Source organism: Camelus dromedarius, chromosome 2 (genome assembly GCF_036321535.1).
Source record: "Camelus dromedarius isolate mCamDro1 chromosome 2, mCamDro1.pat, whole genome shotgun sequence".
Classification (NCBI taxonomy): Eukaryota; Metazoa; Chordata; class Mammalia; order Artiodactyla; family Camelidae; genus Camelus; species Camelus dromedarius.
The window spans coordinates 9225742-9238867 of record NC_087437.1 but is presented as its reverse complement, the minus strand read 5'-3'; the positions used below and the strand labels follow the sequence as shown (position 1 = coordinate 9238867).

Sequence of the window (13126 nt, the reverse complement as noted above, 5' to 3'; positions counted from 1 at the left end):
ACATAGGCAAAACATTCTCTGACATAAATATTAGCAATGTTCCCCTAGTGCAGTCAAGACAATAGAAATAAAAGCAAAAATAAACAAATGGAATTTAATTAAGCATAAGCTTTTGCACAGCAAAGGGAACTAAGTAATACAAAAAGATGACTAATGGAGAATGGGAGAAAATATATGCAAATGACATGACTGACAAGGGCTTAATTTCCAGAATATACAAACAGCTCATACAATTCAATAACAACAACAACAAAAAAAACCCAATCAAAAATAGGCAGAAGACCTAAACAAATATTTTTGCAATAAAGACATACAGATGGCTAATAGGCACATGAAAAAATGCTGAATATCACTTACTGTATTTGCATCTAGAGAAATGCAAATCAAAAATACAATAAGATATCTCCTCACACCAGTCAGAATGGCCATCGTTAAAAAGTCCACAAGTAATAAATGCTGGCAAGGGTGTGGAGAAAAGGGAGCCCTCCTATACTGTTGGTGGAAATTTAGTTTGGTGCAGCAATTATGGAAAACAGTATGGAGATTCTTTTAAAAACTAAAAATAAATTTACCATATAATCCAGCAATCCCACTCCTGGTCATATATCCAGAGGAAACTCTAATCAAAAAGACATATGCACCCCAGTGTTCATAGCAGCACTATTTACAATAGCCAAGACATGGAAACAACCTAAATGTCCATCGACAGATGACTGGATAAAGCAGCTGTGGTATATTTAGGCAAAGGAATACTACTCAGCCATAAAAAAGAATAAAATAATGCCATTTGCAGCAACATGAATGGACCTGGAAATTGTCATACTAAGTGAAGTAAGACAGAAAGAGAAAGAAAAATACCATATGATATCACTCATATGTGGAATCTTAAAAAAATAAAACAAATGAAGTTATTTACAAAACAGTCTCACAAAATAGAAAACCAACTTATCAGGAGGGTAAGAGGGGGAAGGAGGGATAAATTGGAAGTTTGGGATTTTTAGATTCTTATTACTAGATATAAAATAGATAAAACAACAAGGTCCTACTATACAGCACAGGAAATTGTATTCAATACTTTGTAATAACCTGCAATGAAAATGTATGAAAAGGAATATATAGATATATATGTATATCTATATCTAAATCACTATTCTGTACACCAGAAATTAATACAACATTGTAAACCAACAATACTTCAAAAAAAAAAAGCTCCCCAAAAGGTTGAGCAAACTTCACCAGAACCAAATGTTCCTTTTGGCTCTTTTAGATCATGAGTACCAATTTCCAAAGCCCACTGTCAGCCAGTGTCCCCCCGTCAGGATTCCGCCATTAGAGGTCTGTGAGGCATCCGTTTGTATTCCAGATATACTTATATAAGAACGGTGATTTCACAATGGGAACCAGGCAAAAACTCACACATTAGTTTCTCTTGCTCGAATATGTACTATTTTAATTTTCATATTTGATACTTGAAAACATCGAATACTTAATATTTAAAAATCATGAAGTCTATAAATGAGTTGAGAAGCTTTGAAGAGATAAATGAGTCCATCTGGATTATTTTTTCACAACCACATAAGTACTTAGTGACAAGGTATTTTCTTTGCATATAAAATAAGAGTTACCTAATGTATCTGAGAAATTGTGACGTCTCCCTTCTTTTTCTCTATGTTTATTTCGATGTTTTTTCCCAGAGACTAGTGCTGGTGTATAAAAATGACTCTACTCCTGTGGCATTACCTCTTTTTGTCCTCTTTTTCTCTTCCTGCAGCAGTTACTGTTTATTTTTGTGCTGAAGAGTACGGAAGACAGGAACACATTTAAAGTAACGCATCAGTCATCCGAACTCCAGAGAGAACATTCTTAATTGAATCATGTTTTTCACTTTGGGACTTAATACAAGTGAATTTTCATTTTGATTCATAACGTAGTCATCTACCTACATGTTAGCTACACAATCACAAATTAAAATGAACTATTAAGTATTCCTTCTGAGACATGTAATTAAAGAATAAAAATATCTGCAGCATGTCATTTTCCCTGTTGCATAAGAGAATTTGGAAGGCACATGTCGTCACAGCAGAAAGGACAATGTATAACAATGAACTACATACTCTACCTTTAAATTTTTTCTTCAGATGTTTTGTTAAGTGGAGTAACAGAGAAGACACTCTCTTCACTTACTAGAGTGGTTTTTATTTCCCTGTTGGCCTAGGAGTCTCCCTCAATAAAAGAGCCATAAGGATATCAAGAAAGAACTTAACCGTGGCTAACACTTAATCAGTTAATGCAAATAAAATAGTGAATAGATACTTGTGATGGTGAGGTTTTAAGAGTTATGACCCAGGGCTTTGCTTTTGCTTATATATTTTTTTTGTAGAGCTGACGATTCCCCCAGGCCCCACAGAAAGAATCATAGCAAAACATTCAACAAAGAGGTAAAAATAATGGGGTCAGAGGGCCATGCTGCAACAATAATTAGCTTGGAGAGAAAAGGTAAAATGTAGAGAGGGACTATCACAAGGTCTTGGAAAGCAGTTATGTGAGGTTTTCGAGTTACAAGATTTCCAAGGTTGATCCGCTATTTTGCATTCATCCCTCTTGGATGGAAATTCCTCAGTTATGTATGTTACCTGAGTTATTTTTTACTTCTATTTATAACTGCTTTTAAGGAGAGATACTTTCGATTCTTCTTCTTGGGTAGCATACATTGCTCACATTTAGACATATGTAAAGGTTCAGTCTTCAAGTGACTATACATTAACTTTAGAAAACCTAGACTTTGGCTGCTTCTACAAGAAGGGGCCATCTTTGGAGAAAAGGCACTAATATTTGAGGTGAGCGGTTCTGAAACTTCCGATGCTTCAGAAGCAGCCGGAGGGCTTGTAAAACACAGACTGCTGAGCTGCATTTCAGTGTTTCTGATTCAGTGGGTCTGGGATAGAAGTTGAGAATTTGCATACTTTTTTTTTTTCAAGTTCACTTAATATCATCTTAAGGCTTTTCTTTATTGAAGGTCGGTTGATGTACAATTCTGTGTCAGTTTCAGGTGTACAGCATAGTGATGTGTTTTGTTTTCAGATTACACTCCATTATAGGCTATTACAATATTTTGGGTACAGGTTCCTGCATTCCCAGCTGCAGCTGCGGCTGCTGCTGGTCTGGGTTCTGCACTTTGACAGCTAATGCTTTACATGAGTGTTAAATGAAACTGAGAGTTGCTAATAAACAAATTAAGATAGAATAATTGGAAACCTTAGAAACCTTCTGTTGGTGTATACAAAAGCGATATTCAAAATATTTAACAAGCCATTGGCCAGTTAGAATGCATACTGTTCTTAACCCATATGGCCAAACCTGTGCGATGTTAGATTTGAGTGAGTGTATGCAACAGAGAAACAACTGTACAAAGGTAAACACAAATTTTAAAACTTTTTTCCAGGAATAATTTTTCAATGCTTTTCAAAATAAAAATCTATAAAGTCAGTGTTTTAGACTTTAGGGTACTAGATCATGTTTTATCATTTCATTTTGTTATCTCCAAAACAACAACTAAGTTAAAATTTTGAAAGATAATTTTCTTTCAAAAACAGAAAAAAGTGTTCTTCTGTTCAAGTATTATCTCTTCTCTCCCCAATGAGGAGGATGACTCCTTTCATAACCACTCCTTATTTTTCTGTTACATCTTAATAGGATAATGTTTAGTGTATTTTAATAAAATTTTAATGTGATAAAATTAAATGATGTCAGAAACTAACAAAGACCATCTTGTTCTTTTTGAAATCACATGTGTTTATGAAAATTAGTTGGTGGCTAACATTTGCAGATCTCAGACTCCCCAATTTATCCCTTCCCACCCCATGTCCCCAGTAACCATTAAGATTGTTTACTATGTCTGCAAGTTTGTTAATGTTAGCCACTAAATATAAAAATAGATTAAAAAAAAAACAAGTTTCTTCTGTATAGCACAACGAACTATGTTCAGTATCTTATAATAACCTTTAATGAAAAAGAATATGAAAATGAATACATGTATGTATATGCATGACTGGGACATTGTGCTGTACACCAGAAATTGACACATTGTAACTGACTGTACAATAAAAAAGATACAAAATATAAAATAAATAAATTGGTTAGAGTAACTAAATATGTATGCTTATCATAAATTTCCTCGTTTTTGAAAAGCATATTAAGACACTTTATGCAAAAGGCATGTAGAGTAAAACTGCACAGAGTATTGGCACTAATGGAATAAAATGATACATGAATATTAAATTTGCAGTGAGTTTCACAGAATAACCGTGATCTATAACAAAGCTTCTTACTTAGATAAGTAAAATAAATGTGTGTGTACGTGTGTGTGTTTCAAAATGATGAAACTCCTCTCCCAAATGTTAGCCACTTAACGATTATTTTTATCTACTTTGAAACTTCAGTTGCATTTAAACTGGGAGACTGTTTGAAATACTGAAGGCAGAATTTGAAGATTGAAAAGATGACTAGGATATGGTGATGACATTTAAAGTGGCGTCACTCTTTTCTGCAGGAATGTGTGTGCATATCTTTAATGTCAGCCCTTGCCTCTGGGATGACACTTGTTAGATTTCATGGTGTCATGTGCTTAGTTCAAGGTCGGTAGTCATGATTTTTATTACACAATACCCAGATATTTCACTTGTTATCTAGAAGTAACTTGTTTAAACCAATTTTTCTTGTTCTGCTCGCTTCTCTGTGTACTGTGATCACCTAATTCTGTTTTAGTTTTAAAATATGAAATTCTGAAAGGTGCTGTCATGAAGTAGTACGGTTGTTTAACCTTGAAATCATTCCTGTGAAAAACAGTTGTTTGCTTCTGTTGGATGGCTCCTGGGTTCCTGGGGATGACTTGGCTCAGAGACTGGCTAACCCCTCAGAGGGAAAATGGTGCACTGCGTACACCCAGCCCAAAGGAAAAACACTGGGGGCCCAAGAGACATTTCTGGCCAACTGCTGATTTTTAAAAGTCTCCCAGCAGAATTTCTTCTTAGGTTACAGCTTTGTCTACAGTCACAGAAAGGGGTTAGATGTGGCTGAACAATCTGTCCAGACTCGCAAAATGGTAAGGAGCGCTGGCAGGGCTTTCTCGCTCTCTACAAGGATCACACCTTCATGCAACACACCTGTATCAAGGTGGACCACGAGTTAATGGGGTCAATACACATAGATAGAAAAATGAAGACTTATAATTCAAGAGCAGTCCAGTAATTTCTACAAACATTAAATAAAGGTCCATGACAAAGAAAAGTTAAAGTATCCAGACGGGTTATCTGTCTACATTTGGTTTCCAAGTTGTTATCTCCACTTCCACCCCCAACACACACACACACACACACACACACACACACACACACACACACACACATACACACACACACAGCCTGCACCATCACAAGCAAACTGATCACTTCTAGTGCCGTCATCTCCCCGATATACTCCATCATTTCCCCGGAACTCTACGTGTCTCAGTCTCTCCATAGCATTTTGGACCTTCATACCACTCAGTTTTTTTTTTTTAATTTGTGGGAAGCTTGGTTGCTTTTTTTATAGCAGATGTCTTTTTAATGAAGATAATTTTTATCAGGGTGCTTTGGGGCTATTATTCAGTTAATAAATGAGTATGCATTTTGTCTTGTTTGTTTTGCTTTTTAGTATATGACATGTCTCAATTGGAAGCCCACCAACTGTTGGTAATTTATCACCCCCTTCTCCCCACAACTTCCTGAGCCATTTCGCTTGTTGGAAGCATTGGCTTAGTTGTATCTGTGCAGAGAGTATTTTGTGTGTTTGTGGTCGGGGCGGGGTTGGGGTGGAGGACGTCAGTACTCTCTTAACCTGCACGATTCTTTGGGAATGTTTCTTAATATCCAAAATAGTGCCATTCGCTTGGTCCTATAGTGTATTAAAACAAAGGTTTTGAAACCTTTGAAAGATTTGAAAGACCACTGAGAATATAGATTTGTTAAGATCCTTAAAATAGACATTAAAATGTGCATTTGAAGGTATACGTGGAGCTAGCACTGTTCATTGAAGCCCTATGTTTTAATACATATTATATAGAAAATATTCTCTTCTGTACCAGGAATAGGAGAGGAACTTTGCTTTGAGGGAAAGTGCGTAACCCACTTCCTAAAGAAGATATTGTGGATTTAATTGAATATAGCATCTTGCCCTCAAAAGATCTATCCAAAAGATTTGATTTATTAAAAAAGAAAACTAGGCAGGAAAAAAAAAAAAGGACACAGCTCCGTCCACCAAAATCGCATTCTCCAGGTAGAATCAAACCAATTCAAGCTATCGCTGGTTCCTCAATTCACTCTCGGAGGTCTTAACTTCACATTTTGACTCACACTATGTCTTTTGATGTTCCGTGTTGTTGGAAAACTGATGCATGAGTGTCCTCTCTGTTCAAACTGTTTCTAATATATAATTTCCTTGTCCAGTGTTCTTTCAATAAGGGTACCTAGTCCTTTGAGGGTATAACTTGTCAGAATGATGCAAATGAAAGTGTGGGTTATTTCTTTATCTATTTATAAAAAAAAAGATATTCTGCTTCAACACCCTGCCCACCACAGTGGCTGTGATGAAGAAGACACTGTGATGATTATTTTTCTGGCCAAATGGAACATTGAGTTTAAATAAGTCATGGGATGTGATGGATAGATACTATCCAGACTTAATCCTCCACTGAGATTTCTTCTTTATGAGTGACATTTGGAAAGGGTTTGAGCTGCAAAAGCTTCTGATCTAAGAATCTCCCTGCCTACTTCCACCTCACCCTAAGCCACAAAGGATTTTTCTGCCCCCATTAATTAACATTTGTAACTGTATGTTTCTCTAAGATGATTTTGTATCTCAATTAATGTGTCTCTCCAGTACTAAAAAAAAAAAAATGGTGTTAAGAAAATGTAAACTTAGGAAAATGTGTGTTAGGATTTATTAAAAAAAAAATCTCAGAAAGTACCAGCAAAAGAATCACATTGGCCCCATTAAGTAGTCAGAACACACTGGCTCCTCCTGGCAGTGGACCAGGCCACGTAGACGCACGTGTTGAAAGAACGGCCTTCCCTTGAACCTCTTAGGCTACCCTCTGTGGGAAGCAAGGAGAAGGAAAAAGTCATACAGCTGCCCATCTTCCGTCTACTCCAAATGGACTTAGTGCATTTATGTGTGCGCTCTCTCCCTTCAGTGCCAGTCTCTGGGGTGTCCACTTCCCTTCTGTCTGGGACCTTCTCCTGGTAGACACCTGTTGAGTCCTGTGTTAATAAGACACATTGTCAAAGGAGAAAACACGTTTTCTGAGCCCAGAAGGTGAGAGCTCCTCTTTTGTGGGGCCCGTGTTCATCCTGGGGAGCCCAGCATCTTATGTAGCAGAACAAAAGCAATACAGTTGTAAATTCTTATTTCCCCCCCTCCTCCACAAAGAAAGTGTCGTTGCCGTGTTAGTGTTCACCTGCATCTCTCTTAAGAGAAGCAATGCAGTATTTCTTCCTTCCATCCCAAGGTTTTGGAATTTCCCATCACTTCCTAGCATCATTCAAAAATAGAACCCCACCCACTGTTCGGCCACGGCCAGAAGTAGCTTGAATGGTACCTGTTATTGAAAGGGAGTCTGTATTTGCAGTAATACAGAGAATGCCAGTTTAGAAATGAGCCTGATTGCATGGTTCATTTTGTTCTCCTTTGTAGAGCCAGGCTGCGGCCCACTACAAAGGCACGAAACATGCCAAGAAGCTCAAAGCACTGGAAGCCATGAAAAATAAGCAGAAATCTGTCACTGCCAAGGACAGCGTAAAGACTGCCTTCACCTCCATCACTACCAATACCATCAATACCAGCTCTGACAAAACAGGTTAAGCGATGATCTTTGTTGTGTTCTTGTTCTCATCCTTTTTTTGGGGGCTCCCTCCCTGGTCCAACCATGTCCCTGCACACTGATTCGTGCTTCCTCCATCTTTCCGTGTGATGGTCCCCGTTCCCCTTCGTGGTCCCCAATCCCCTTGAGAGATGACGCTAATCACCGGTCACGCCGCAGGTTTTGCATGTGTAACAGCCCTGCGGCTGTTTTAGAGGAAAAGTCAGAAAGGTACTGGAAGCCGTGGCCCCGGTAACTCTTTGTGAGACGTAAACCCCGTTTCAGTGTGTGTCGTTTGCATCTTGTCTGCAGCACCTGAGCTCTAACTGCCCAGCAGATTTGATTTACCTGTGAGTACACGGCAGAGTATGCCCAGTGAATCGAGAAGACCCCCCCATAAGGGTGTCATTACTGACAGGCTTTATTCTCATAAATCCCAAACGTTGCATTATTTTAAGTAGTGGCGGTGTGACTCTGGGCTTGTTATGGCTGGGTAACCTTCCCTCTGCATACACAGGTAAGTGTCATTGATACCAATTATTCTTTTTAACAGAGTCTTCACAGTGAAGTAATGGCCTTTGAACGGCCCCTTGGGAGACCTTCTGCAAAGAACTAGTTTACTCTTGCCAGGGGAAGCCAGTGGGGTTTCCCTAAGCTGGCATTTAAAAATATAAGGCCACTAGTCCTCAAAATACATAAAAGGAAATCCCATATAATTCATGGATGTACCTTTAATAAATCACTTTCTAAGAACACAGGGCTGGTACATGTCGGTTGTTTTCCAGTCCCTACAAATAACAGTGGTCAGGAGGCATTTACTTAGTCGTGGATGGTAATGTGTTAACTCGAAGAGAACTTTCTGGCCATGACTGATGAACATATAAAACGAACAGTGAACTGGTGGTGGGTGGGGGAGAGTAGGTATAGCTCAGTGGTAGAATGTGTGCTTAGCATGCACAAGGTCATGGGTTCAATCCCCAGAACCTCCATTAAAAAATACAATTAAAACAAAATAAAACAAAATAAAATCCACAGTGAACCAATACAACAGATAAAAGCAACTTGATTACTCATGGTGTATCCATTAGATGTATACAATAATCCGCAAAGGACCTGGAGAGATGCTTGCTTCTGTGTGAATCTGGAAGTGATGACAATGTTCTTTCCGAGTTCCCACAACACATTTTCTGTCCTTCATCTGAGTCTTATAAGGAAGTGCGTCACGCCCCCTCCCCGAGAGCCCCGGGTACTCTCTGAAGCTGAGTGCCGCGGGCATCTCTGTGCGCTGGCACTCAGTCTGATGTGCTCTAGGTGCTGAGTGAGATGTCTGTTGGCTGTGTTTTCCCTCACCTCTTTGATTCTCTGATTCATCCAATTTTGTGTCACAATATATAAAGGAAAAAAATAGGACTTGTCACATTCACCTCTTTGGTATCCAGAGCCAGAGCTGAATTATACGATCTTATTAATTTAGACCTAAAACCTCGTAGGGAGAACATTACTCTTTTCTCCCTTAATTGAAAATCCATTGCCTTTTTCAGGGGGGTGCTATAGGGGAATGAGTGGTAATGAAACAGGTGGGTGTTATTTATGCTCCCAGATATTGGGGCACAAATTGGGAGTCTTTAAAGCCATACTTGCCATAAAGATATATATTTCATTTGAAAAGAGATAGTAGGTAGACAGAATAAAGAAGTGAATTTGACGTAAAGGGTTTGGTCGAAAGAGATGAGTTTGATGTAAAGAGTTGGATGTACAGTTTTGCTTGTTCCCAAACTTTTCTGTTCCTAGACATTTTTATCAATAATGGCTATTTGGGTTACCTTGACTTCTCTTTAAAATGCAAAAAGTCCCTGAGAATGTACATCATTTAAAAATATATATGTCCAGACAGGGTAGAGCTGCTAACAGGGTTTAAGGGCTCCCACGTGTATCATCTCTGTTACCTAAACAGCTTATGAACACATACCTCCATCCCTCATTTAGAGAGTAGAATGGAAAGCATGGCAGTCATCAAGGCTCTGTCGTCTTGGAGGATGAATGGAAAAACTTGGATTGGGCTGTGGGAGAGAGCCTTCGTAACATAGATGCCCAATGGAGAAGCCAGACCCACCTAGAGGTTGGAATGGTGTTGAAAGTGTGACATGCCCTTTCCATCTGGAGCTAGAGAAAATTCCAGAAGGACAGAGGAAAAATAAAGTCTGCAGACTTAGTTCAGATGTCCTAAAGCCAAAGGAAGGAAGTGATGGACATCTGGAAGGGCGCTGGCTTCCTAATCCGTGGCGACTGATATCCACAAAGAAACAGGTCATACAGGTTAAAGACTGAGCATTCCAGCATCCTCACCAGATGTTTGAAGCTGAATTCTTTCCTTAAGCTGGGATTTCTGCACAACTACCAATGAGAAGTAGCCTAGGAAAGCCCCTGGCATTTCATAGACTCTAACCCCATTTGTACTATAATATAAATCAGAGGCACCGATGCCGACAAAGTGGAGTTTTCTTAAAACTATTACAAGTCCTTTTTATTACTACCTGTGTCCTCGTACTGATTAGGAAGGGGTACAACTCTGAAAGCAGGATGGGTCTCTGTGCTAGTTTCTTGGAACAGTTAAATACTTGGAGGCAGAAGGAGAGAGAGAGAGAGAAGGCTTGAAAATCAAAGACCATGTATTTTTAAATAATAAAAAAAAATGTAACCCTTCTACGTAAGGCATAATGTTGTTTTGTGATTTGTGGACTTATCCATGCGTAAAAGATATGAATACATTACATCGCTGTTACTAGTTTTACCATATCATTCTTCAAAAGACTAATCCAAATATATATATATACTAATAATTTTATTATTAGTATATATATATGTGTGTGTGTGTGTGTGTGTGTGTGTATGTGAATATATATATATATATATATATATATATATATATATATATATATATACGTTGTTGGGCAATGAAGTCATTCTTTATAACCCATATAACAGATATGGAGAATTATATGAAAATGAGAGAGTCAACTCCATGTCAGCATAATATTATGGGAAATAGAAATATGGACAATAATGGAGAGTTTCAAAGATTTTTAAAGAATTCTTTGAAGTCTTAGTTTTAACCAGATGGGCACTTGGAGATTCCGGACACTGGAGTTCATACCTTTAAGAGGCCTGCCTGCTGCCTGGAAGCCAAGATGGGAGGAGAAGGCAAAAGCAATTAGTATGTAGAATTGCCTTTAAAAGTGCTGAGTATACAGTGATTCGGTAGATGCCAACCTACGAGAAGTTTGAGCAACAGTAGTGAAAAGAGCAAGAAGTAGTATGCGTTTGAATTAAAAAAAAATGATTGGGAGGTTTTCCTGAGATTCTCTAGAATATAGGAAATAGAACACTAATAAAAGAACAGATTTTCATTGCACGTCTACTTATAAAAAGAGAATTCTTTTTAAGTTAGGCATTACGTTGTTGAATTTATACCAAGAACAATTCACAGGCGAAAGTAATATTTTAAAAAATACATTAAACTCTCAAAACTGTTGGTGTATGAGGGTGCTTGCTATTCATTACAGAATATTTTACAGAGCGAACATTCCCAGAGGTGACCAGAATAACTTTGTCTGATCTAGCAAGGTATTGGGTTTTTTTTTTTCAATTCAAGTTTTTTATACAGAAAAAGTAATGACAAAAATTAAGAAATTATGTTTAAAGTACCTTGTCAAAGATAACTCGATTGACCTTTTTTTTTTTTCCTGCAAAATAACTAATTCACAATTTGGCAATTAAGTCTCGTGCAAAAAGTCATTCTCTGGTCTTTCGTTACTTCCCTTTCTGGGCAATTTTATTCACTCTCATGACCTGTCAGTTAGGTTAGGCCGGGTTAAACTGCTAACTCCTGGTGACTTTTACAGCCACCGGTTATATCTCTTACAACTACCTATCAGCTGTGTTTTTTCCCCACGTTAATTTAACTCCAATGCCAGGCTAATGAAGCAGTCACCAGCTGGACATTACCAACTCTAGGGAAGAGGGAAAAAACGGTCATGAATCAATAGGCTTTTAAAGCTGTTAATGGAAGTGACATGCAATTTTCCTCTCACTTTCATTGGCGAAGCACGTGGTCAAGCCCGATTGTCAAGGGCAGGGAAGAATGATCTTCGTCGTGGAAGGGAAACAGATACTAGTGAGCAATAAATTATCGCATCTCACCATGGCTTCCACCATCCCTGTGTTAGATGTCTCAGCATTCCACACCTCTCTCCTTGTTCTCCTCTTAAAACCTGACCTGATGTCTTTGGCCTATTGGTCCCTCATTTGGATGGTCTGAAGCACCTCCCTTCTGCACGTTCAAAAAAACAAAAGCCTGACTTTGACCATCATCCCCGACTTTCTCTCCATCCTGTCTTTCCGAGTTTTATTTTTGGTCCTGCAGCTCACAGACCTGAATCCTTCAAGTTGTCCTAGCCTCTTCTCCCTGAGTCAGTCCAGACATCTGCTCCAGACACATTCCCAGAACATCTTTCACTCATTCACACGCGGTTTCTACCCATACCCTGGCCTCATAAGTCTCTGTCTTACCCACCACGATTGCCCTAGTCTCCATGTAAGTCCAACCACCTCCATTCTGGCCCACTGACAACCAGCCACATCCTTCATTCTGTCCCTTTATACTAGACAGCACTAACCCACTCAGAAACCTCCATGTACCCTTATGCTGGACCTCATGCCCTCCCATGGTTTCACCACAACGTGCCTTTGCAAAGTTTTCTTTTGTTGCTCATCTGCAATATTCTCCACTAGAGACACACTTTCCCCGCCATCTTTGTTTCTAATACTGTTCTTGTAAATTTCTCCCTTAAAAGTGTGTCGATTTTCTCTTCTTCCTCCTGCCAATAAGCATCTATGCCTTCCTAACTACCCTATCATATTCTTGTCTAAATACCATTTTTACTCCTCTACCTCTTCCTACTGCTAGCTGACATGCCCGTGTAGAGTACATGCTTGCATAATCCTTTTCTTTCTTTCTTTCTTTTTATGGAGTACTTTTTACATAAAAGGTAATAAGTAGTTTCAAAACTTGAAGCAGTTTTGCGTTTTTGTTCTTGAATTAAGGCATAGCAAAGCTTTAGACTTTTTTTTTGTTTGTTTGAATAGGTGGAATGGTTCTCATGAATCCAAGGAATTCTGAGATGTTGCTCATCCAATTTCAGAGTTGCAGGTTTTCATAGAGTCTAACCCCAA

The 13126-nt window shown here is 38.5% G+C and overlaps 1 protein-coding gene across 2 annotated transcripts in view; it reads left to right on the top strand.

Moving 5' to 3' along the window:
- ZNF385D (zinc finger protein 385D) overlaps nt 1-13126 on the top strand; it is a 771052-nt gene that overhangs the window by 684715 nt on the left and 73211 nt on the right. For both annotated transcript variants that reach the window (XM_064491067.1, XM_031432497.2), the window contains one exon: nt 7729-7891. In XM_064491067.1, the coding sequence (XP_064347137.1) occupies nt 7729-7891 (163 nt within the window). The remainder of the gene's footprint in view (nt 1-7728; nt 7892-13126) is intronic.